The sequence below is a fragment of the Pelobates fuscus genome, chromosome 4, assembly GCF_036172605.1.
Source record: "Pelobates fuscus isolate aPelFus1 chromosome 4, aPelFus1.pri, whole genome shotgun sequence".
NCBI classification, from domain to species: Eukaryota; Metazoa; Chordata; class Amphibia; order Anura; family Pelobatidae; genus Pelobates; species Pelobates fuscus.
The window spans coordinates 234056293-234082688 of NC_086320.1; the positions used below are offsets into that span (position 1 = coordinate 234056293).

General features: G+C 36.2%; 1 protein-coding gene across 4 annotated transcripts in view; it reads left to right on the top strand.

Annotated features, from left to right (window-relative positions):
• TRIO (trio Rho guanine nucleotide exchange factor) overlaps nt 1-26396 on the top strand; it is a 297012-nt gene that overhangs the window by 160917 nt on the left and 109699 nt on the right. For all 4 annotated transcript variants that reach the window (XM_063451950.1, XM_063451954.1, XM_063451955.1 and 1 more), the window contains exons 18-25: nt 3155-3304; nt 13490-13604; nt 14291-14406; nt 14937-15059; nt 20652-20846; nt 21868-21983; nt 24210-24276; nt 25368-25477. In XM_063451950.1, the coding sequence (XP_063308020.1) occupies nt 3155-3304; nt 13490-13604; nt 14291-14406; nt 14937-15059; nt 20652-20846; nt 21868-21983; nt 24210-24276; nt 25368-25477 (992 nt within the window). The remainder of the gene's footprint in view (nt 1-3154; nt 3305-13489; nt 13605-14290; nt 14407-14936; nt 15060-20651; nt 20847-21867; nt 21984-24209; nt 24277-25367; nt 25478-26396) is intronic.

Here is a 26396-nt window from a genome sequence, read left to right on the forward strand (position 1 = left end):
AGTGTGTATAGTGTGTGTTTGTGTAGTGTGTATAGTGTGTGTTTGTGTAGTGTGTATAGTGTGTGTTTGTGTAGTGTGTATAGTGTGTGTTTGTGTAGTGTGTATAGTGTGTGTTTGTGTAGTGTGTATAGTGTGTGTTTGTGTAGTGTGTATAGTGTGTGTTTGTGTAGTGTGTATAGTGTGTGTTTGTGTAGTGTGTATAGTGTTTGTGTAGCGTGTATAGTGAATGCAGAGTGTGTGTTTGTGTAGCGTGTATAGTGAATGCAGAGTGTGTGTTTGTGTAGCGTGTGTATATAATGCAGTGTTTGTGTAGTGTGTGTATATAATGCAGTGTTTGTGTAGTGTGTGTATATAATGCAGTATGTTTGTGTAGTGTGTGTATATAATGCAGTATGTTTGTGTAGTGTGTGTATATAATGCAGTATGTTTGTGTAGTGTGTGTATATAATGCAGTATGTTTGTGTAGTGTGTGTGTATATAATGCAGTGTGTTTGTGTAGTGTGTGTGTATATAATGCAGTGTGTTTGTGTAGTGTGTGTGTATATAATGCAGTGTGTTTGTGTAGTGTATGTAGGTTTGTGTAGTGTGTATGTGTAGTGTGTATGTATGTAATGCAGTTTGTGTAGTGTGTAGGTGTAGTGTGTATGTATGTAATGCAGTTTGTGTAGTGTGTAGGTGTAGTGTGTATGTATGTAATGCAGTTTGTGTAGTGTGTATGTTTGTAATGCAGTTTGTGTAGTGTGTATGTATGTAATGCAGTTTGTGTAGTGTGTAGGTGTAGTGTGTATGTATGTAATGCAGTTTGTGTAGTGTGTATGTTTGTAATGCAGTGTGTGTGTGTGTGTGTGTTTGTGTAGTGATGTAATTTGTGTAAAATGGGGGGGGATTTTTTTTATGTTAATTATTTTTATTTTAATGTTTAAATTGTGTTTTTTTTGTTTCTTTTAGTCCCCCCTCCCGGCTTCTTACCAGGGAGGGGGGATATAGTATTCCCTGGTGGTCCGGTGGCTTGTTAAGTCCTGGGGGGTCCGGCAGCAAGCGCTGGCTTACCTTGCCAGCAGCTCCTTCAGCTCCCCAGTGTAAATCTCGCGGCCCTTAGTACCGCGCGGAGTGTTGCCATGGTAACCCGTGGCAACGCGCCGCGGGTCTCGCGAGATTTAGACATGGAGCTGCAGGAGCTGCTGGCAAGGTAAGCCAGCGCTTGCTGCCGGACTCCCCAGGACCGCCAGGCTTGTAATGAGCCTGGCGGTCCTAGGAGGTATTATCGGCAATATCGGTAGCTATATTGGCCGATACCGATATTGCCGAAAATACCGAATATCGGCCGATAATATCGGTAAAACCGATAATCGATCGATCCCTAAAGGGAACGGTTGTCAAATGTGTTGTAGATATTCATATTTCAGTCATTCATTGATTAATATTGCCAGGAAGGTTGCCCATGTAATGAAATACTGGATTTTTCTTTTGCTTTTATTGTGTTAAAACACAGATTAGAAGGTTGTATTTTCCACCTTTTCATTTGTTAAAGAATGTAGCTGTTAGCATTTATATTTTTCTGTATTATTATATGTCTATTTAAAGGACTATTCAAAGTCCAATGACTACTTCAGTGTTTTGAAGTAGGAATGGTGCTTGGGGTCTGTATTGCAGTGGTTACTTTAAAATTCAGCACATACAGAAGTATAGCATATTGCTGCCATGGCATCCCTTTCTCTTCAGTGAGGGTGTGTGACATCACATCACATTAGGTTGCATGAAGTTCTTAGCCTTGGTGTTGGGTGACTGATAAGTATACTTATCTATCCATCTATCCAATACATATAAAAAAAATATTATATAATAAATAGGTATATATATATATTATTTTTTTTCTTCACATGGGAATTGCTTAAAGGACTTGCAAAAAGTAATGTGTTGTTGTTTTTTTTCTTTCTTTCTTTCTAAAAAGACACATGAAAAATCTGATCAATGTTTCAAGCTACCACCAGGGCTTTTATCACTTTTGCCTGGTGGTAAGACTAAACCATTGACCAGATTGTCCGTATGTGTCTTTTTTTAAAAAAAATAGACGTGCTAAAATATAAAAATATATGTGAATGGGCATCTGAAATTGTAGGTAATATATTTAAAAACATGTTATCTTAACCCATAACAGCTTATTCGGAAATTTCTTACTGTACCAGTAAATAAAATAGGTATAGACAATGATTCATCCTATTCAGAGTACTTCCATAATAAGCGTGTTTGACAAAGAGTGATGACAATGTGTAAATGCCACTAAATATATAGCTGGAACATATGAGAAGCTCCTTATTGAGTTCTAAAATGTTCCTGGATGATCCTGCCTTTCCAATTTGTGTATATCTATATATATGTAACAGGTTTCAATTAAAAAAACAACATGCAGTGCTCAACTCGCGTGTGTAGATATTTTGTGTTGGTTGGTAGCTATATCATTTGAAATAGCCCAACATCAGTTCATATTAGTGCTCAGTATAAAATGAATATATCATCCTTTCATTAATAATCGATGCGCTATTAGCAGCAACCCTAAACCATAAAACAGGCTCAGTGTCAATGCATATAGTGGCTGAATTAATGAAAGAAAAATCTATGTATTGCAACCAACATTTACTGAAAATAGGTTATTAACAACCTTTACTGAAAATAGGTTATTAACAGTATAATGAAGTTGACAGTAGGGGTTGTGTAGCAAGCAGATATGGGAGAGTGGTCTGTTAGACCCCTTTCATTTAGTTGATTGGAAAAGTTGACATTTATCAAAAAATGACATATAGATGATATGCATATAGCTGCATTTTAAAGTGAGCCTAACACCCAATTTTATGATGCTTTAAATTGCTAATATGTTGAAAATATAACAATAAGTAGTGAGTGTTGAAGTTCCTTCTTTTCAGCAAAGACTCAAAATTTGCTTTTGTAGTGAGCTTTCCCCAAACCAGGAATTTGCTCAGCCATCAAGAAAACCTGTTTGTTTCGATTTATTTTCAAAAATCACTGCAATTCTAGCAAACCATATGCTCGACAATTGTGAAAGGGAACATCTTTGCACCTTTAGCAGTATTTAAACAAAATTACAATGTTGTGCAAATTAATTTTACACATTTTTGTTTTTAATTTTTCTGCAAAGGTGTGCAGTGTTCTAGAAAGCTTGGAGCAAGAGTACAAACGTGAGGAAGACTGGTGTGGTGGTGCCGACAAGCTGGGTCCTAATTCTGAAACTGACCATGTCACGCCAATGATCAGCAAGCATCTCGAACAAAAAGAAGCTTTCTTAAAGGTATAAATACAGTATTATGGAAGCACAAATTACAAAACTATTGGTATGTAATGGTCATTGCCACAGATCTAAATAGGGTTTACACGCAGTATCTTTTATAATTGGGCAGCCGAGATTTTTGTTGATCTACAAAAAAGGGTTACATAATTATTTTTCCAGAAAAAAATGTATGTGACAAACAATAAGATTGCCTACAGATAGACATTCCCTACCAAGCTGATTTTCACAGTGGACAATCAAACCTATACCGTCGATGACATTAATATTGCAACATCATAGACTGTAAGCTTGTTTGAGCAGGGTCCTCTTCAACCTATCGTTCCTGTAAGTTGTCTTGTAATTGTCCTAGTTATAGTTAAATCCCCCCTCTCATAATATTGTAAAGCGCTACGAAATCTGTTGGCGCTATATAAATGGCAATAATAACAACAACAAAAAATGTTGCAATTGGGACTTAAAGAAAACTATATCACTCCTCAATACAATTACTAGGGGTTAAGGGTTATTAAAGGGTATGGGGCGTGCTAGTCTACAATATCTATATTATATCTATATAACGTAGAGAAATGCAAAGTTAAGCACTTCGGGGTTAAGAATGCACAAGCAATTTACACCCTAAATGGTAGTGAACTAGGCATAACCACACACGAGAAGGATTTGGGAATTGTTATAGACAACAAATTAGGCAGCAATATGCAATGTCAATCTGCAATTGCTAAGGCCAGTAAGGTTTTGTCATGTATAAATAGGGGCATAAATTCTCGGGATGAAAATATAATTTTGTCACTCTACAAATCACTGGTAAGACCACACCTTGAATATGCTGTGCAATTTTGGGCACCTGTTCTAAAGAAAGATATCATGGCACTAGGAAAAGTGCAGAGACGAGCTACAAAATTTATAAAAGGAATGGAACATTTTAGTTATGAAGAAAGGTTAAAACATGTAAATCTCTTTAGTTTGAAAAAACGGCGCCTCAGAGGGGATATGATAACATTATACAAATATATTCGCGGCCAGTACAAACCATTATCTGGAAATCTATTCATAAACAGGACTATACATAGGACACAAGGTCCCACATTTATACTGGAAGAAAGAAGATTTCATTTAAGGCAAAGAAAATGTTTTTTTTACAGTAAGAGCAATAAGGATATGGAATTCTCTGCCTGAAGAGGTGGTTTTATCAAAGTCCATACAGATGTTTAAACTGCAATTGGATAAATACTTGCAAAAACATAACATACAGGTATATAAGTTCTAATTAGTGTGGTAATAGCTGTTTGATCCAAGGAGACATCCGACTGCTAGTTTGGGGTCAAGAAGGAATTTTTTCCTAGTTGTTGCAAAATTTGAAGCACTTCAGACTAGGTTTTTTGCATTCTTTGGGATCAACAGCAAAAACATATGTAACTATATGATTAACTTTTTTTTTTTTTTTTAATATTATAGTTGCCTGGTGTTTGCAAATACGGAGAATATCTTAAAAAATAGATTGAGGATTTAATATCTATAAACTCAAGACGGTAACCAATTAAGGACAGGAGATATCAATTCAGGAATATGTGACAAAATTAGCATAATAATAGTAGAAATACAGGAAATCTATTAATGAAACCATTAATAATATCATAGGCAATTCCTACACTGAATGAAATCTCTCTGATTTGGAATAGAATACTTTGGTTAGGTTAATAAATGGTTTGAAATTGCTAAAAGATTGCTATAAGATAAATGATAAGATAACTCATGTTCAGAACATCCAAGATGGGTGTTTTAGTACAGTAGTGAACATGGTGGAAAATGAGTTATGTCTATAGGTGTATGGCTGCAAAGTACTTATGGATTTTAAGCTAGAAAGGGATCCCACAGGGTTAAGAAAGAAGGAGGAATAATTGGATTAGGGAAATAATATAATATGTTATATACCCAAAACAAGTTTCACATAAATAGGGGAACATAGTGATATAGAAAGATCACTATTTTTCACTGTAATATACATAACAAATATCTACACATAGATAAGGGATTGTTTAAGTGATGATGACATTTTAGGGTACGAGAAAGCTATTTAAAAAAAAAAAAAGGATAATAAACCAGAAAAGAGAGGTAAAAAATGGAAAATCAAAGGGAAAAAAAGAGATAAAGGGAGACAAAAGTATACACAAAATTAGACACTTCGAGGAGGATTACCTAAACTATTTAAAGTGGTTTAAAAGTGATCACATTTTAATTATATTCATTTAGTTAATTTGGAGAGTACCGGTAATTAGATATGTGAAAATAGATAAGTATGTGTGTGTATATATATATATATATATATATATACACACTTCCCAGTTACATGTGTATTGGGATATTCATGTACTCATATATACAATCATAGAAGTACGCAAGTAAGAAGTAGCCCCTCAAACACTACTTTATATAGGATAATAACAGAGCATAAATCTGCCAATTGAAATAACTTGGTTACAGATATCATACAATTACATATTCCTATTTATTTTATAGTCATATTGGTAAAAGCTGATGGTTAAATTATCTAACTCTTTGCATTTTTTTTGGAAATGAGGAGAGGTTTGGGCATATACATATAGTGGAATTATAGGGTCATTAAAATAGTTGTAAATATTGTAAATTAAAGTAAAACGGCAAACACAAAGTGGGAAGATGGTAGACTAATCACACAAGTGGAATTAGTTTTGAATATTCGGATAAATTATGCTTAAATTAAAGTTAATATATAAAAAGCAACAAAAAAAAATAGAACGGGAAAGAGAAAATTTTTGATTGTATATACTGGAAGCCTTTACTCCTCTAATTATTATAAAGTTTTACTCCTAATATATCCTCTAATCTATGTATAATATTTTTAATCATTATAAAGTCATATTCATAATCTAATACTGTATATGGGAAATATGTGTGAAGGAAGAGCAAAATAGAATACCTTGAATTTCTTAATATATGTAAGGGTGATTAAAAATATAGTAATCTATGAAGTGGTTATAGTTATCATCTAGAAATGTGTATTACGGTAGTATTACAGTACATTGATAGAGTATAATGCGAACCTCTGTTTGTCTCTTCACCCACATTTGTTAGTTCTCTGTTTTGAAGTTTCAGAGTAGTTTGCTTTTTGGGATGCTAAGCACAAAGCGCCCAGATAGCTGGTATGAATGTAAGATATGTAAGGTGTGGTTCAAAAGACAGATTTTCTTTTCTCGGAATCCTGGATTGTTGAATTACGGAGTGGAACTGTTAGGTGGGTTCTGTCGCAGCGAGCATCATGGGGATGGATATCCGTTAAAGGTGATGACTATTAACTCTTAGGGGTTGAATTCACATCAAAAGAGAGTCTATTTATACAACATGCTTATTAGGGAAAAAATGTATATATGTTTTGCTCAAGAAACCCACTGGGACAGTAAATGTTCAAGATTTTGGAAATTCACAGTGTTATATGAAGCAAGTTTAGTAGATAGGAAAAAAAGGAGTGGCTATAATTGTCTTTAGAGATTTGAGTATAATTTTAGTATATTTTTCATGAGGCTGACTGCAATGGTAGATATGTCATTTTAAGATGCAAATTGGATGAGGTGTTATACATGCTTGTACATTTTTATGCTCACAAACGACTTCCCTGTAAAATGTTTAGGTTCTTTATATGAGAAGGTAGAGAAATATCGAAAAGGGGTTTGAATTATGGGTGGTGATATGAAATGATATATGAATTGTTTTGCAGATGTGGGCTTGGACAAAAAGTTAACAAATGGGATTCAATGAGCTTCACATGTTACCAAATCCTGTAGATTCCATCTTAAAAACATAGCCTGCATCCTCCCCTTTCTTATGCAAGATGGTACCAAAGAGCTTGTCCATGCTCTAACAATTTGCCGCATGGATTATTGTAACCCTCTCTTAATTGGTCTTCCCCAAAACTGTATTGCTCAGCTACAGTGTGTAATAAATGCTGCCGCCAGACTGATTTTCCTCTCTCGTCGGTCCTCTCACACCTTACCCCTTTGTCAGTCCTTAGATGGGCTTCCTGTATCCTATAGGAGTCATTTCAAAATGCTAACCCATACCTATAAAGCATTGACCAATTCTAGCCCCTCTTATATCTCTTCACAGATCCATAGGTATGCCCCTTCTCTGTCTTTCCGCTCTGCCCGTGACCTTCTCCTGTCCACTACTCGCACCCGTACAGCCAACTTATGCTTGCAGGATTTTTCATGAGCGGCTCCCTTCCTATCAAACAGCCTATCGCCATCAGACTCTCCCCTAGTCTTCATTCATTAAAGAAGTGCCTTAAAACCCATCTTTTTACGTAAGCTTATGGCATCCCAGAGTAACCTCTACCTCACATATTTGTCTCTTGGCCTGAAGGGCTGCACTCTACTCTCTCCATACTCTCTGCTTCACTCCTACCTATTTAGATTGCTATTCCCTGTCCTATAGTGTTTTACACGCCGCCAACTATAGACTGTAAGCTCGCTTGAGCAGGGTCCTCTTCAACCTATCGTTCCTGTAAGTTTTCTGACTGGATGTTTAGTGAAACTCTATTTAAATGATATATGGAGGACCCAACATCCATCTGATAGATATTTCACCTTTTATTCTAATAGACACCTATCTTACTCCAGGATTGATGTTGTTCTTACAAAATTTGAAAATTTTGAAAAAATGTATTTCATCAGATAAAGGTAACATCTCTTGGTCAAATCACGCCCTGGTTTTCTGTACTTTTGAAAATAACCTTTCCCATAAAATAAGATCTGACTGGAGAATACATTTAATTTGATCTCAGAATCAGCTAAACAGGCTCTACGTAAGGAGATTCAAAACGTCTTACAATTTAATGATAACAGAGGTATTAGATGTAGTGTTATGGTCTGCTTTGAAATGTACGATCAAGGGTTATCTGATAAAGACAGATGCATATATAAGGAAAGAAAGGGGCAAGCCGCTCACAGACTTATACTTGGTTAGCAAATTTCGAGAGGATAAACAAATTAAATCCTAACCCCACTCTAATAGAAAAAAATAAAGGTGAAATTGGATGATATATATATTTCCAACAAGAAATTGTATTATTCTAACAGTAGAGTGAATAAAATCCTCACGAACCGGATGAAGCAAAAAAATGAAAGATCTAGGATACAGCGTCTGGTTGTGGGTGGGAAGGGTCATATTGGACCCACTTAAAATAGCAGAAGCATTTAAGAAAGATCAGTCGTTCTTTAATCTAAAACATAGTCAGATCTCAAAGTTTGCAATAAAATAATTTGTCGAAATTAGAACTCCCTAAGATCTCGTAAGAGGCTCAAGAGTTTCCTAATAAATCTTTCATGTTGGGAGAAGTTAGGGAAACAATTATAAAATGAAAAAAGGGGAAATCACCGTGTTCTGGTGGTTATACTGCGTTTTTGTTTTTGAATTTTTCATTTTTTTTTTAATAAAATTGCGGACGCGCTGATTTCCCGGTTGTTGGTCAGGATATTTAATTATTTCGGGAAGAGTGGGGATATCCTGTAAGAATTATTTTAAGCGTCTATTTGTCCAATACCAAAAATAGGGAAAGATCCGTCCCCCCTAGAAAATTATAGGCCGATATCACTTATAAATGTTTTTTTTTTTAAATCTACTCAAAAATATTGGAAAATAGACTAAAATTTGTAATTGAGGATTTAGTTCACTTGGACCAATTGGGTTTATCCCAGGAAGAACAGGGGATGATAATTCCCGTAAATATTTAAGTCTGATTATAGAGATATAGGATAATGTAATACGGTCTTCTTAGTGTTAGACTCTGAGAAGGCCTTTGATAGGGTAAGCTGGCTGTGATGAAACCACCATGTATATTCAGGACTTTAATTTTTTTGGGTTCGGTAGTTAAAACTACCGAACACCGACCACCCCCCTGGCTCATTAACTCGATTAAGTGCGTTCCTGTGCGGTCCCCGTTCGTATAGTTGAACGCCACGTGCAGGAGAAAACTGCGTCCATCTTGATCGCACGAAAAGAGGCAGCGGGACTTGGTCGTTGAGTGTCTGGAACTAAAATCGGACACTCGACTTCCCGAACACCGGTCAAACTTAACGAATGCCAGCTTCCTTTTCCCAAACAAGCCAGGAGAGCGCTGTTCGGTAGTTTTGTTCCCACTCACTAGGGGAACAAATGCTGCTATGAGCCATGGGGTACTGTTTGTGTATTTGTTTGGTTTCAAGACTTTCCGAAATAGACCGCACAACCTAAACTCATGGAACTATTTCTGGGCAGGAGCCTCGTGTGCGGTCGGTCAAATTAAGACATCCATAGAATTCCAAAACCACTGAACTGATCTGGGTGATTTTTGGATATGTTGGTCACTCAGATCAGGGCTATCAGGGGATATACCGTTTATGGGGATTTTATGTGTTTTGTGGTACTTTTTAAGTTTGATGGAAAAATGTTTTTTTTCTGCCTAGAGATAATTGAGTTATTACAGTATCTGACTCAATTATCTCCCAGGCAGAGAGGAGGGATTGTGTGATGTATAGGGGAATGTCATACTTTGTAACCTTGTTGTAATTGGTTGTTAACTTTGGGTTAGAGTCCCCCACAAGGTCCATGTAGGAGTGCTCCTTGAATGGGAACTTGCATACAAGCCAGTGTGGCACCATTAAACTTCATTCCTGTTCTACCCTTCATCTAGTCTAGGCTGATGTTTGGGTAACTGTCTACTTGCTGGGGAGAAACTACTTGGATGCTGCATTCGTCTGGAACCATTCTAATCTACACCCGAACTGCGAGCTATAATCAGGCTTCAGCAGTTCGGGAGGAACTAGCAAACGCGTATCTACCATACCAGCATTTGTAACACTGGCCATTTTTATTTGAGACCTTAGAGGTTATGGGGATTCAGGGTCTTTTTAAGAAGGGTGCAATGGATCTCTATAGAAACCCTGGTGCAAAGGTCCTGCACTTAAAGGGAAACTCCAGTGCCAGGAAAACGATCCGTTTTCCTGGCACTGGAGGGTCCCTCTCCCTCCCACCCACCAATCCCCAGGTGCTGAAGGGGTGAAAACCCCTTCAGTCACTTACCTGAGGCAGCGGCGATGTCCCTCGCCGCTGACTCCTCCTCCGCGACGCTCCTCCTGTCCTTTGCGTCGGCCGGTGGGCGAGACTGATCCCGCCCACCAGCCGAGGAGACCTAATGCGCATGCGCAGCAATGCCACGCATGCGCATTTCGTCTCCTCATAGGAAAGCATTGAAAAATCATTTCAATGCTTTCCTATGGGGTTTTGAGCGACGCTGGAGGTCCTCACACAGCGTGAGGACGTCCAGCGACGCTCTAGCACAGGTTTCCTGTGCTATGGACCAGGAAGTGACCTCTAGTGGCTGTCTAGTAGACAGCCACTAGAGGTGGAGTTAACCCTGCAATGTAATTATTGCAGTTTATGAAAAACTGCAATAATTACACTTGCAGGGTTAAGGGTAGTGGGAGTTGGCACCCAGAGCACTCCAATGAGCAGAAGTGGTCTGGGTGCCTGGAGTGTCCCTTTAACTCACATTTTTTTCTATTTGCATAATGGTAAAGGCAGAATTGCCCGATGGCCCCTTTATTGTAGGCACTTTCAATAGAACCATTGGCAGCTATGATAAGAGCAACAGACGCAATAAAGGGTATTCAGATTATTAATTACGTAAATCTTTAAAATAACACTTTAAGCCGATGATCTCAAAATCACTCTAACATCCACCCGAAACCTCTATCCCAGCATTATCAACAATAAAAGAATATAGTATATTTTCAAACTATAAAATAAATCTACATAAAACTCAGTTAATATCAAATGGATTTACTCCTGCTGAATAACAATATTCAGGATAGGTTTCAAATTAGATGGAATAAAGACTGGATATAATACTTAAAAATTGCCTTTTTATGGAAGGGTCAAAAACCCAGAATCACACTAAGAGCTATAAGTTTAAATATACAAGATCTGCATCTTACTGGATGGATTGAGAAATAAATATCTACCCTTGCCGATATACAGCTAAAGTTAGGTATTCAAACATTTGGATGCCTAAGAGAAGAATATAGCCTTTTAATATGGGATGTTTTCCCATACTTGAGGATTAAAAACTTCTTCAAAAATAGTCCCATTTATGAGTCAAATGCTCTGGACGATTTTTATAAAGAAGCAGTATGGGAATACATTAATCTCAAGATTTAAAAACCTAATCTTAAATAATCAGAACCTTGACTCCATTCCCAATATTGAGAAAGGGGAGCGAGATTTTGAGACAGAGTTCCCGGTGGAGATCTGGTGTAAAACTTGGCCAGGTCTTGCACTCGGTTAATATACAGGAAACATTTTATAAATTGATACACAGATGGTATCTAAAGCCTTGCCGTTTAAGTTCAACAAAGAAATCATTGATATGTTGTAGGTGCAACCAGTTTACGGTAACTTTATTCCATATATGGTGGGCGTGAGAAATTAATTTAAAATATTTTACAACCGGGATATATATTAAGATCGTATTTCTGGATTTTTCATTTGGAAATGCCCAAAACAGACACTAAATACCTGTTAATTAACATCTTAATGGCAATAAAAAAATGTTTCGCCAGAGAATTACGTAAATTAAGCCCTCCAAAGTGGTTTGTGATTGTCTCTCAGATCTCGCATGAAGGGAAAATTAGCCAGCCTGGATAAAGAGTTCTGGCTTTTTTAATGTCAATTCTGCAAATAGTGTCTGTCACCAGGCACAACGGCCACAAGTAATTTTGACCAATAATCATTAGACCTAAAACCTGGCCCATCTGCTGCTCTTATAATACATATTTATATATCTAGCATTGGTCAGCAATGACCGCAATGCAAGTGATAGGTGGGTTAGAGCAGAGCTCTTGAATGCTATAGCCATGGCATGTTTCCTCTGCAGATACATTATCCTTATAAATCTGTTCAAATTTGCATGGCAGTGATAGGCTGTGAGTACTTGGCTTAGCCATACACAATTGTCACAAACTATCACGCTTGACCAATTCTTACCAGATATTTGCTAATAATCCAGAAGTAAGCAGTTTGCTTTCTCTAATCGCTGCAGAGGTGCAGGATCTTGTTTGGTGGGAGAGCCTAGGTTTATGTCAAACTGTTTGAAAACAATTACACGCATGCCAGAAGAACTGCACCCTACTTTCTCGTATCATAGCAACTTTCTTGTATGCAGTGTTTAAAGATTCCTTTTTACTCTCTATCAAAGCATTATTGAAAAGTGCTGCTTGAAGGGATGAGGCAATGACATAAAACAAATAAATAAAAATCAGCCATAACAGACTTTACAGTAAATGTGTTATGGAAACCTGAGACCTGTCCAATGGAAAATAAGCCAGCAACTTCATGGTTGATATGTTTCTGTCTAAGGGCGCTTTACAACTAACACTGCAATGACTAATTGTGCTAATGAATGTATTTTTATTTTTTTTATAAATTACACCCACAATCCCTTTTCTTTCTTTTTTTTTGTCCTTTTGACAAACCCTGTAATTAGAATGCCGACCTCGTGCCTTCAATTATCTTGTCTGCTGGCGAAACATGTCGTGAAATATTTTAATATATTAGGTCTGTACTTAAAATAACTTTTCACTAAGATACTGCCAGCTTAGATACATCTCTGTAGTACTGATAATGCAGTTTGATGTGGCTGATTATACAGATAGCAGCCTTTGCACAGAATGTTCAAGCTTATCCCCACCAATCTCTACTGACCTGGCGGCCATTGCTTGAGGTGTATTGTGTATTATAGAATTTTCTGTTATGTCCATGGATAGGACCATACTTTCAGGGGGGGTAAGTTCGTGATTAACAGATCTTTCATTTCATAATTTGTTCATTTCTTCATTTTATAATGGTGACACCCGCATTTGTGGTTACATGTACAATATAGACTTTAACAAATTAGTTTCAGCTGTTGATTCACAAGAGACAAAAAACCCAATTTCACCACAGATGGGAAAATATTCTTGACTCCAGGTGGACAGCCAGGTTTCTCCTTGGGTTAATAAGCTGTTTCCAGGGATATTAACAACCATGTTCTTCAATATTCCATGAAAGAAAAAGTATAAACTGTTATTTAAAACTATCTGCAGACTCTGAAGGCATCTCTTTTTTCATGTCCTATACTAGGCCTGTACATTGGCACGAAGAAATGCTGATGTCTTCCTCAAGTACTTGCACAGGAACAGTGTTAACATGCCAGGAATGGTGACTCATGTAAAAGCCCCTGAACAACAAGTGAAAAGTAAGTAAGCTTATAGTCAAATTAGTTTTGTAAATGAATTTATGTTCTGTATGTATTAAGATTTTTTTTTTCTGATAGTTAACAAATTAAATATACAATCTATCAAAGTAGATCAGTAACCGCACACAGAATATCTTCTCGTATTTTTATACTCTATACGGAAATCTCATGGACAGGTGAGAACTAGAAATTGAATGTATGATAAAAAAAAATAGTTGGGGAAACTAGAGGATTCATGGGCATTCAGACCAAAGTACTGGTTAAAAGCACATCCCTGTCAGCCCTAACCCATTTGTTTTAGATAATCATGCATACAAGATTTTTGTTTAAGCATTTTATCATCTGTATTTGCAGCCTAATGCAGTATACTATAGCAACAAATGGTTAATGCTAATAGAAGTAATTTACTAATCGACATTATTAGTGGGACAATGATTCTGTTTTATTTTTTGCCATTGTTTGGTATTTTGTATTATTTTTCACATTTCTACAACAAGGTCACTGTGGTTGTATAAGCCAGCCTTTATTATTATTATTTAAAATTATAGTATTTCATAAAATCCAAATACAGGTTCCAAATTAACTTTTTAATTATTTTGTTTGTACTCAAGCAATGCTACGTGTCTGAGACTATTAAAATCAAATTATGCCTTTTTTTTTTTTTTTTTTTTTAACGTGTCTTTTAGATATATTGAATGAGCTGTTTCAAAGAGAAAATAGGGTACTTCATTATTGGACCTTGCGGAAGAGGCGACTAGACCATTGCCAGCAGTATGTGGTCTTCGAAAGAAGTGCTAAGCAGGTTAGAGATGTGTAATGTAAAGTATTATGTGTGCGCATGGATATTTCTGAACATATTCCCTTGGGTTTGGTTGAAGGACAGGTTGCTTTTATTCACAATGCAAAATATGTTTTAAGCAGAATTTAAGCAAAATGTTATGAATGCTTTAACACATATCCTCTATCTCCATTTGAAATCATGTTTGACCAATAAATATGGTGACCTCTAGAAGCTGTATGTGAACGCATGGCAAAATGTTTGTTTGGGATGCTAGTCTGAATGCATGCACTTCTGATGCATTCACATGGCAGCTGAGTTCATGCACAAAGAACTCAAGAATGCACAGCAATGCCAATAAGGCATTTTGTTCTGTGTACTCCATGCTTTTTATGTGTCAGTCTCCCTTTCAAAATGCTAAGGGGTTGACGGTAGGTTTGTCCTGCAGTTTTTTGTGCAATTGAGTCTGACATCTATACATGCAGTTAGCATAATACTTTTTAATGTATGCGTTAATTTAGAGGCATCAGTTCATTATTTGTGTTTCCTTTAAGGCCCTGGAGTGGATCCATGACAATGGGGAGTTTTACCTATCCACCCATACTTCTACTGGCTCCACCATTCAGCACACACAAGAGCTGTTAAAGGAACATGAAGAGTTTCAGATTACAGCAAAGGTAATCCAGTGTCAATACTTGCTTCTAAATCCATTTTGAATAAACATATATCCATTATTAATGAAACGTTCTCTTTAATAGCGAGTGCAAACATTGTAATCCAATCTGAACTAATTTGTGTCCGTTTGAGTCTGTTTACGTAATTCCTTAAAATGGATTTGTCTCTTCCCGTGGTTTTAATTTTTGTTTACTTAAACCGCTGTATTAAATATTTGTGAGAAGTGAAAAATTAGCACATCTTTATCCTGCAGCCTCCATTTTTCTTCAGTCTGTTGTAAGTTCTGTTTTTGCAGAAAAAGCATACAGGGAAAAAAGGAGAAATTAAAGAATGCCTCTATTTCTCCTCCCTTTGTGCCCTGACTGTGACTGAAATAAACTGGATTGTGATGTCGCATGCTTTAATATAAACCAAAGCTAAAATAAATAAAAGTTAAGTTAAACAAACACTTTAGTGTCAGGAATACAAAGATATATTCTTGACATTATAGTTCTAATATCAATATTTAAGCCCCACTGAAAAGTAGAAGGTGTTTATTTACCTTCCAGCGCCGCGCTGGTCTCATCGCAGCTGGTCCCACCCCAGTCCGCCACCTTAGCAGAGATCAGCAAAATTAAAAATCTAATCCAATTCTTTCTTATAGGAAAGCATTGGGAGGCTATTGTGCAAGCACAGGAAAAAGCTGTGCAGTGCCAATTAGCATTTCCTCGTAGAGATGCACTGAATCAAAGCATCTCTATGAAAAGGTTTCAGAGCGTGGCGAACATTCAGCACCTCGATGCAGAAGTGCTGCACATTGTTCAGCACTGACACAGGAAGCACCTCTAGTGGCCTTCTTAGTGACTACCACTGGAGGTGTCCCGATGCAGCTCTCTGAAAAGGCAGTACTTACATTAAAACGCCTTCAATGATATACTAAACACACCAGAACTACTGCATTAAGCTGCAGTTGTTCTGGTGACTATAGTGTCTCTTTAAGGTGTTTTTAAGTGTTTTGTTTTTTTCCATGTAATGGTGTATATTTATAAGAAGTGATGGATCCCATTTAGGTGCAATGACTATCTATGATCCAATTTTTTTAAATCTAAGGTAAATCTAAATAAGTGTAACAGCCCATGCTTGTGTAAGATAAGAACCAGATAGTGATGGTAATATTAAGGGTTTAATAAATCATGGCGAAATCTAATTAAAGTCCACATCAAAAATTTATTTTTTTCAAGGTTTCAAGCACTTTCTCATAAGATACCTCCTTTTTGGATTTGTACTTTGGTCATTAGTTACATGTGAACTGTAAAAACTCCTTATGTTATGGATTCCAAGAATTATTTGAACATTCTAGCATAATCAGGCTGATAATATTCTCTATTGTACCATGGATTTACACTGAAACATAGGAGTTTGATTTACATTGGTAAGGTGGACTTTATGTGACAAAATGGTCATACGGGTTTGCGATTTTAACATGCCCTAAAGGCTACCATAATGCAGCTTTTTGTGTTCTTCCAAGCAGTAAATCGAAAGTGCAATTCCTACAATTCTCTGCCCCTATCCCTTGAGGGATTTATTGATATAATAATCTGTTTTAAGGAAAAGTTGCCAGGATTGGAGCTGTGGCCGCAGAGTAGGTAAAGAATGTGCTGTTGTAGCTAATGCTTTGCTTTGTACAAACAGAACATAAATCCCCCAGTATTAGCTGTGGTTCTCCAACCGTTTTTATTCTAGGCTTGCCTTGAAATCCACTGCATACAACTGCAGAGTGTTACTGTAACACATTAGTGCCTTATGTCTCTTGGCATGTTGCATTCTCATGGTTTATTTACTGTAGAGGTACAGTTCACTGTGCAAAATACACACCTGCGCCTTTCTCAAAGAAAGCATTTCCTTAAATCTATCCCATGTTCTGTGGAAATCACTTTGAGAACTCTGTTACCAAAATAACTTTATATATGCGATCTGACTTACTTGATGGGAACAAAGTATATATTCAGGCTCAGATACCTTAAGAGAATAGGCACTAGTTGTTAAAAAGGTATGTGTGACATACTGTCAAGGTCACACCTACTTTACACTTGGTTTTGTACTTGCTCGGCTTGCTTTTATCCTTTCCCCACCAACAAAGCACAAAGACCTGTTGTCTTCCTGCTTATTAATATTTCTAGTTATATAGCAAATTGTGTTGTCCATGGACACCATTGTCCTATATAAATATTTGAAGAAGGTTACATTTGGAGCAAGCAGTTATTTAAGGTACTGGATATGCTTTAATACTTTATCTCTACAACTTTTCAATGGACAAATACTGCCTATAAGTAATGATTTAACGATAGAACATTTTGTTCCAGAGAGTGTGGTGTGTCTAGAAGTAGACCTTAAAAATATAGAGCAGTCATAAAAAGAACAGTCTACAAGAAGACCTCACAATTTAATGTATGACCTTCTTATTAAACAACGGGGTCTCTGCAATTCTAACAATCTATTTACTGCGGAGTGTGGGTAATTGATTGGGGGGGTTAGTCCCCATAGCCAATTAAGTACCCAGTCCAATCTGTATTTCATGCATTTAAAAACTAGTACCTCCCCAATGCCATTGATTTATGAAGTCTTTCATAATCCTAACTTAATCCTGAATATAAAATAGATTTAAATGCAAGGCTTTTGTTGAAGGAGTTGGAGGAATTAGACCAGTCCCATGTTCAATAAGGAGGTGCAGAGATTACAGTGTGAATTTTTCTTTTCTTCTTCTTTTTCATTTTTTTTAACTTTCCTTGGCTAGTAGTTTTCTGCTGTTTTCATGTTGCTTTTATTCAAAAAAATGTATTCTATAATTAAGATCACCAAAAACAATTGAAGTCAAATATCTGAAACTGCCCTTGATTTAAAAAAAATATAATATATATATATGTATATATATATGTATGTATATATGTATGTGTATATATATATATATATATATATATATATATATATATATATATACACACCATATATACACCATATATACTAGAGTATAAGCCGACCCGAATATAAGCCGAGGCCCCTAATTTTACCCCAAAACACTGGGAAAACTTATTGACTCGAGTATAAGACTAGGGTGGGAAATGCAGCAGCTACTGGTAAGTTTCTAAATAAAATGAGATCCTAAAAAAATTATATTAATTGAATATTTATTTACAGTGTGTGTATATAATGAATGCAGTGTGTGTGTATGAGTGGCGTGTATGAGTGCCGTGTGTGTGTGTGTGTGTGTATGAGTGCTGTGTGTGTGTGTGTGTGTGTATGTGTATGAGTGCTGTGTGTGTGTGTGTGTGTGTATGTGTATGAGTGCCGTGTGTGTGTGTGTGTGTGTATGAGTGCCGTGTGTGTGTATGAGTGCCGTGTGTGTGTGTGTGTGTGTGTGTGTGTATAAATGCAGTGTGTGTTTGTGTTGCAGAACCTTGGTGGGGTGTGGGTATTTTTTATCATTATTTTTATAATTATTATTTTTATTTTATTTATTTTTTTTCGTCCCCCCTCCCTGCTTGATACATGGCAGGGAGGGAGGGGGGCTCTCACTCCCTGGTGGTCCAGTGGCATTGGCAGTTAAGTGGAGGGGGGCTGGCAGCGAGCGCTTACCTCTCCTGCAGCTCCTGTCGGCTCCCTTCTCCTCCGCGCCGGTCCGGTCTGCACCCAGTGTAAGTCTCGTGGCCGCCCTATGACCCGCGGCTCTCGTGAGACTTACACTGTGAGCTGACAGAGGTGCTGACTGGACCGGCGCGGAGGAGAAGGGAGCTGGCAGGAGCTGCAGGAGAGGTAAGCGCTCGCTGCCAGCCCCCAGTCTGTATTATGGCAATGTAAATTGCCATAATACAGACACTGACTCGAGTATAAGCCGAGTTGGGGTTTTTCAGCACAAAAAATGTGCTGAAAAACTCTGCTTATACTCAAGTATATACGGTATTTATTTACAATTTCCTAATTCCCTACACAGTTTGCTTTTTCAGTTTCTTTTCAATTGAAATTAGCAGTAACGTTTTTAGTATTTTAGTGACCTATGGAAAAGCTGCAATTTTAAGTTTTTTGTTTTAGAAAAAATGTTTGATACACAAATTCTGTTTAAAAGCATGTCTGGCAATTTACCAACTGTGTTAGAAAATATAACCCATCACTTATGTTACTAGTAGTAACATTTTGACAGATTTTATATAAATTTAGAGATGCTAGATGAAGTAGCATGCAATTCATACTGGTATGCATTTTGATTCTAGAAAAACTAAATTCTTTGTGGAGTCCCATTGTTAATGGTCAGTCCAGAAGATTCTGATGCTGGTTTTATTTATTTTTTTGAGTTATGGATGTAAGGGAAGTATGTGGATAGATAATTGTTTTGCGATTATTGATACATTCTGATTGCTTTAGTAAAAATTTCTATTTAAAAGCTAAATCCAATTATGTATTATTATTATTATGGCTTTGTTGTCTTCATATGGCTTTTGGAGTAACCCATAGCTTATCTACAGAGCAATGTTCAAATAAAAAAGACCTTGACTTTGTGAAGTGCAAGTTCTGCCTTTTTCGATCTTGATTTAAGCTTTTGTTGCTTTTTTTGGGGGGGGGAGGGGTGGGGTTGTGTGAGTGCATGTTTATGCTAGAGTAGACAAAAGTGCTCATAGGTCTTATAAGTGAAACAATTACATTTTGTTTCCAATTAAAATATATGTCGCAATCTGCCTCATTAAAGGGACACTTTAGTCACCAATACAACTTTAGCTTAATGTATCAGTTTTGGTGTATAGCTCATGCCCTTGCAGTCTCATTGCTCAATTGTCTGCCATTTAGGAGTAAAGTTCTTTGTTTATGCAGCCCTGGTTCCACCTCCCTGCATTTGACTTACACAGCCTTACCAAACACTTCCTGTAAAGAGTAAACGTTTGCATTTCCTTTATTGCTAATTTTATGTAATGTATAATTTCTTATCTTCTGGACTGTTAATAGTTCCATAGACCCTGGAGGAGCCTCCTGTATGTAATTAAAGTTCAAATTACAAAGCACGAGCAGGAGAAGAAATGTTTTAAAAAGTTACATCTGATTGAATGTGAAACCATTTATTCATACAGGCTGTCTGCATAAACAGAAACAAATGTGATTTAACTCCTAAATGGCATTGAATTGAACAGTGAAACTTCAGGGGCATGATCTATACAATAAAACGGCTTCATTAAGCTAAAGTTGTTTGGTGACTATAGTGTCCCTTTAACATTTCAGTTGATAAGCTTTGGTAAGTTGTCTGTATAGAAAGTTTCATTGTTTTTGCGATCATTCAAATGTAAGCAATTCTGTTTTCTCACAAACATCAGAACTAAAAGCAATATTTTTTTGCTTTATGCAATCATTCTATTTAAGTATTTAATAAATGCTAGGAGAAAACAAGATTGTCTGTACAAAACAGGCACCCTGGCTTATCTTAGTTCATTAAGCTAATGTTGCTGTCTATATTCTGAAAACTAAACATTTGTAATCACACTTGTTAAATGCTACATCCTTCTTCCTGAGATACACATAACACAACTTTGACTTGCTCCCCTTTTCCTAATATTTTTGTTTTGTGTCCCTTGCAGCAAACCAAAGAAAGGGTAAAGCTGTTGATACAGCTGGCTGACGGCTTTTGTGAAAAAGGACACGCTCACGCAGCAGAAATTAAAAAATGTGTTACAGCAGTGGACAAGAGGTACAGAGACTTCTCTCTGCGCATGGAGAAATATAGAACATGCTTAGAAAAGGCTCTTGGAATTTCATCTGATTCCAACAAGTCGGTAAGTAAGATGCTATATATTATTTATTGTTAAGTTGTTCTGTTTCTTCCTGAAAGCAGTTGATACAAGCAGATCCAACTGCAGAGAACATACAATAATCTTCAAAAGCAGAATAATATTAATTCATGCAACAAACAGGCAAAAGATAATGACCTGGATAAGGATAGGAGTGTGTGTGTGTGTGTGTGTGTGTGTGTATATATATATTTAATTATTATTATTATTTTTATTTATTTTATTATTATTTTTTTTTTTTTTTACTCCTTTCATCCATGGCAGTATTAACTGGAAGAGGTAATCACTTTTACAATTCAGGGCAGGAGGACACTTTGGAATGGTAGCTAATAATGTTTATGGCAGTGATGGCTAACCTTGACACCATAAATTGTTTCTGGACTACATTCCCCATGATAACCAGCTAGTTGTTAGAGTCTAAAAGCTAGCTGAGCATCATGGGAAATGTAGTCCAGAAACAATTTATAATGTCAAGGTTTGCCATCACTGGTTTAGGGTGTCTTTAGGGTCTACAAATGATTGTCAACTTTGTTTTCCATGATCATAATCTTAGAGTCATAAATTTCCCGTTACCTAACCTGGGGTGTTGCCAAAACTCTTTGACTTTTAGTTGTTCAAAATATTTTTTATTTATTTATTTTTTATTTTTTTTATTGCTAATAGTAATACTAACGCAATGGGACCACTTAAAGTCATACATTTACTGATTTTCAGACACCAAGCTACTAAAATCTAAATAAATATAGATATTTTCACAACAAAATTATCCAAACAGGTTTACATCTTCTGCCGAGTTTCAGCATTTATTTTGAGAAGTGCTGATCATATTTTCCTTGACATAATTATATAGGGTATTAGCGACATGTAATTATTTAACACTTTGAATGTTGTACTTCTATTTAAAGGTTATTCTTATAACAAATGTAACAAATTATGGTTTAAGAATGAAGGTTTGACATATGTTGTATTTGTCAAAATAAAAATATTCCTTCCTTTCCTTCTGTAGAGTAAAAGTCTGCAATTGGACATAATTCCTGCAAGTGCTCCTGGTTCTGAAGTTAAGCTACGTGACGCAACTCATGAGCTCAATGAAGAAAAAAGGAAATCTGCTCGACGAAAAGAGTAATTACTTATTATGTTTAGTTATTTGCAAAAAATATATATATATATAAATAGCAAGCAATACGTCTAGAAATATTATTCTATATAAATATTATTCAATTAAATATCTGTTAGTCCACCCTTTGTACAGCGCTACAGAATCTGATGGCGCTATATAAATAATAAAATAATAATAATTACGTCTCTGTAGTACACCTTTATGAACTCTGAGTTTGAATTTCTGCAAAGAATGCTCTAAATGGAAAGTGAAAGCTAAATGTGCAAAGACAGAAATCTTAACGTAAGAAATGACATTTGGGTTACACTGAATGTTAAACACTAAACACACCATTAAATACATCTAAACAAATAGTACATAGGCAAAACAATGTTTACTAATGAAGCCAACCAGATCCTAGGTGTACTACAGAGAATAATAATAATTACGTCTCTGTAGTACACCTTTATGTACTCTGAGTTTGAATTTCTGCAAAGAATGCTCTAAATGGAAAGTGAAAGCTAAATGTGCAAAGACAGAAATCTTAACGTAAGAAATGACATTTGGGTTACACTGAATGTTAAACACTAAACACACCATTAAATACATCTAAACAAATAGTACATAGGCAAAACAATGTTTACTAATGAAGCCAACCAGATCCTCATGGCAAAGCTTAATCCATGCATTAGATGTATGAAAGCAAGTGTTTTGATAAGCAATGTTTTGGTCCAAGTATGGCACACTGCTTCCTCATATTTATTTAATTTTTTAGGCAAATGCAAAATTGTAATATTTGTTCCTGATTTTCATTGCCGATAAAAAGCTTTGTCTATTGTAAGTGGGTTTTCAGGTAATACTGGTACCAAGAAGAACACTTTGAAGACGCAACTATATACGAGAAACCTTGCCTATTACAATTCCATACCTCTACCAAACATTCTGTGTATACCCTGTAACACATTTTTTAAAAGTGGTAGATAATTTGTTTTCAATCTCTTTAATTTATAGTACATTTGTCTTCATCATTAGTTCATCAGATATTAGTACTGGATCATCTTCTTGGATTTCGTAACCCTGCTTGTTTAAAGCCAGTAATTTGTCTACTGAATACTACTTTGTTTTGTGCTTTAACTGGAATTTCACTAAGCCTGAAGAAATTAGATCAGATAGCTTTCTATTATCATAGGCAACTGCTCAGAATTCCAATGTGTACAGTCTGCCAATCTATAACACTTCTTGCATCACAGTTATTACAAATTGTTTTACATTGCTATCACTCTTTTTGTGTGCAAGAGTAGACCTACATAAGTGTATTTTACCCAACATGACCTTAAGATTGGAGTTACTCAATCTGCTGTATATATTCAGTAGAACAGCAAAAATATTTTTTGTACTTATAGACATGCAACAAACTGGTTTTAAATAAATAAATTCCATAAAGTATGTGATATAAAGCAGAAAATGACACATTATTAGTCAAGATTCTGTTTGAAAAGAAATATTTATATCTGCCTGAAATTTTGCTTGGAAGCTTTCTGGATTTCTGTCTCCTAACTTAAAGGATCACTACAGTGACACTATATAACCCTTAAGTCCTCCCCCACCCCACCCATAGGGGCCCCTCCTCCTGCTGGGCTGAAGGGTTTAAAACCCTTTCAGCTACTTACTTTAATCTGGTGCTGGGCTCCTTTGGCGCTGGTGACCTCTCCTCCCACACTGACGTCAGCTCCCGAGTGGAGCGGTATGCGCATTTGCGGCCATAACCGCGCGTGCATTAAAAACACCCATAGGAAAGCATTTCTCAATGCTTTCCTATGGACGTTCTGCACGCTGAATGTGATTTTCGCATTCAGAAGCGGCTGTCAGGAAGACAGCCACTAGAGGCTGGATTAACCCTTCAGTGGTATTACCCACTGTAGGTTTAAAACCTGGGGGACCTGGCACCCAGACCACTTCATTAAGCTGAAGTGGTCTGGGGGACTATAGTGGTCCTTTGAAAGTGATCTAAACCAGAGATAACCATGTGCACAATTTATGTTAAGGATTTGATATTGATGCCATCTATGAAAATAGATTTGCTACCCTCGTGCAAAAATCCTTTAGTGGCCCAATGTTTTTTTGTTTTTGTTTTTCCTTTTGTTGTGTTCTTTCTTACTAGGTAGGAATACTTTTTAAAATACAGTAGAATATGTCAGATTACAAATTGCTTTTTTGCCAATTAATGGATACATTTTCTTGTATGTTAGGTTCATTATGGCTGAACTTATTCAGACTGAGAAAGCATATGTCAGAGATCTCCGGGAATGCATGGATGTAAGTTATTTTTTAATAATTAATGAATTTTCAGTATATCATGTTACTTGGGGGGATGTATATGTGTGTTTTGTTTTGTATTTACTTGGGAGAGTACATTTTCTAGGTAATTGCAATTTTACACCAATATATAGTGACGGTGAAGATTGAAGATGTTTTCCAATTTATGCATTTTCGTCTAAGTTTTGTCCTTTTCAGATCTTTGAAAAAAACACCAAATACACATATCACAATGTTCCTTTAGTGTGATTTTAAGTTGATTTGATAGCAATGTAATTGTTCCTACTGAAACCTACTGTCCTTGCTGCTTTCCTGATTGTGAATGGTGTGAGAGATGACTGCTAAATATACTGGAATATTTATATGAATCCAGTGGGCAAATTACGTTGGACAGACGTTTCAGTGATGCAATAGTAGATAAAAGTAAAAAAACAAATAAACAAAACAATAAAAAGATTGTGTCAGAGGGATGTAATGTTTTGCAGTTACTGATTTGTAGTATTCAGTATATTTAGGTTGTAATGTTTGCTGGTATTCTCTCCTTATTGTCAAATTATATACTAATGCTGCATTACTGTAATAAGGTTTTTCTAATGACTTGTCAGTAAGTGGCTAAAATTAAAAGCATATTATTACACATCACCTGCCTTTTCTGCAGAGAACATAGATTTTTGTAATTTTTTTATAATTATTTTTTTTTTGCACATAACCAATTAGCAAAACATTTAAAAGGCTACTCTAAGCATTGGTTTACGTTTTGATCCTGCTGGGTGCCAATGGTCCTCCAGTGACTACTTCTGGGTTCTATCACTCAAAATTTCTTCCAGTGTCCTATTTAGTAACTGTACTTGTGAAATAATGTCTATATGACGTTAAAACCATAGGCTTATCATTTATATGCTCAAAAGTGCCATTCAGTGTTTTTATTGAATCACAATATCAACTGTAAAAACTAGTGGACTGTATTCTTTGGCAAACCCCGTCACCGCCAAAAAGATTTGATTCTCCCCAGAAATTTTATTTTAGCAATGCTTTTGGCAGGTGACTTAATTTTCATATTGGCAATTTGTCTTTCCTTGATGTGTTTGCAGACTTATCTGTGGGAAATGACAAGCGGAGTTGAAGAAATCCCACCTGGCATTGTAAACAAAGAGCACATTATCTTTGGAAACATGCAGGACATATATGAATTCCATAACAAGTGAGTGATCTTCATAGACGGGAAATGGTGTGAATCTGTATAATAATAAAAACAAAGAGTCGACCACAATATTGCTTCTGGAGTAAGATTTTAAGGCACTGACTGGCCTTGCAATGTTGTGCTCATAGTGACAATTATAATAATGCTGGCACCTGGGCACAATTACGTTTTCCCATTGATAAGCTAAAGTGCAATGAATCTTGTGGTCGACCGCCATTGTAGAATTAAGAATATAATGCTTTCACGGGCTATATATTCTTATTAATTACAGGATAACTCTGTTTTCCGATACCATTCAGGCTTTTGTCTTGTAAATAAATGTCCTCATTGTAACGTCTAGGACGAAGTGTTTCCAATTTTTATATCAATTTATTTTCTGTACTAAGCAAGCCACTACTTCTTTCTGCATGTGATAAAATCCAGAGCTATGATGAAATACGTTTTGGAGTCTGCACAGTAAAACGTACGAATATGTAGGGAAATATATTTTCTGTCCACTGTAGAGAGTCCTACAGGTTTATCTAACGTATTGAAGATCACAACAACACTTCCGCAGGTACACTTGATGGGTATTATTACAAGTAATGTGGTAGGTTTTAATATTGATTAATGATGTGAACACGCTCTTATCATGAAACATCAGTTCACACATGATACGTCTTTTCTGACTACCGACTGATTGAAATGACCTCTTTGAAGTTGTAAGAGAATAGTATTAATACTGTGTTATGCAGGTTTTTACGAAGAGCCAACAAGTTTTTCAAATTAGGTGTTCAGGGTTTATCAACTTTAGCCATGAATTCTGCTTTGGAACTACCCAATAAGGATTCTTAATCTAAATAATTTGGTTATAGTGGCAAATAAATTTAGTAACAAAAAATGGTCCTGGTTTAACACTCCTATAATAGTGTATTTATCC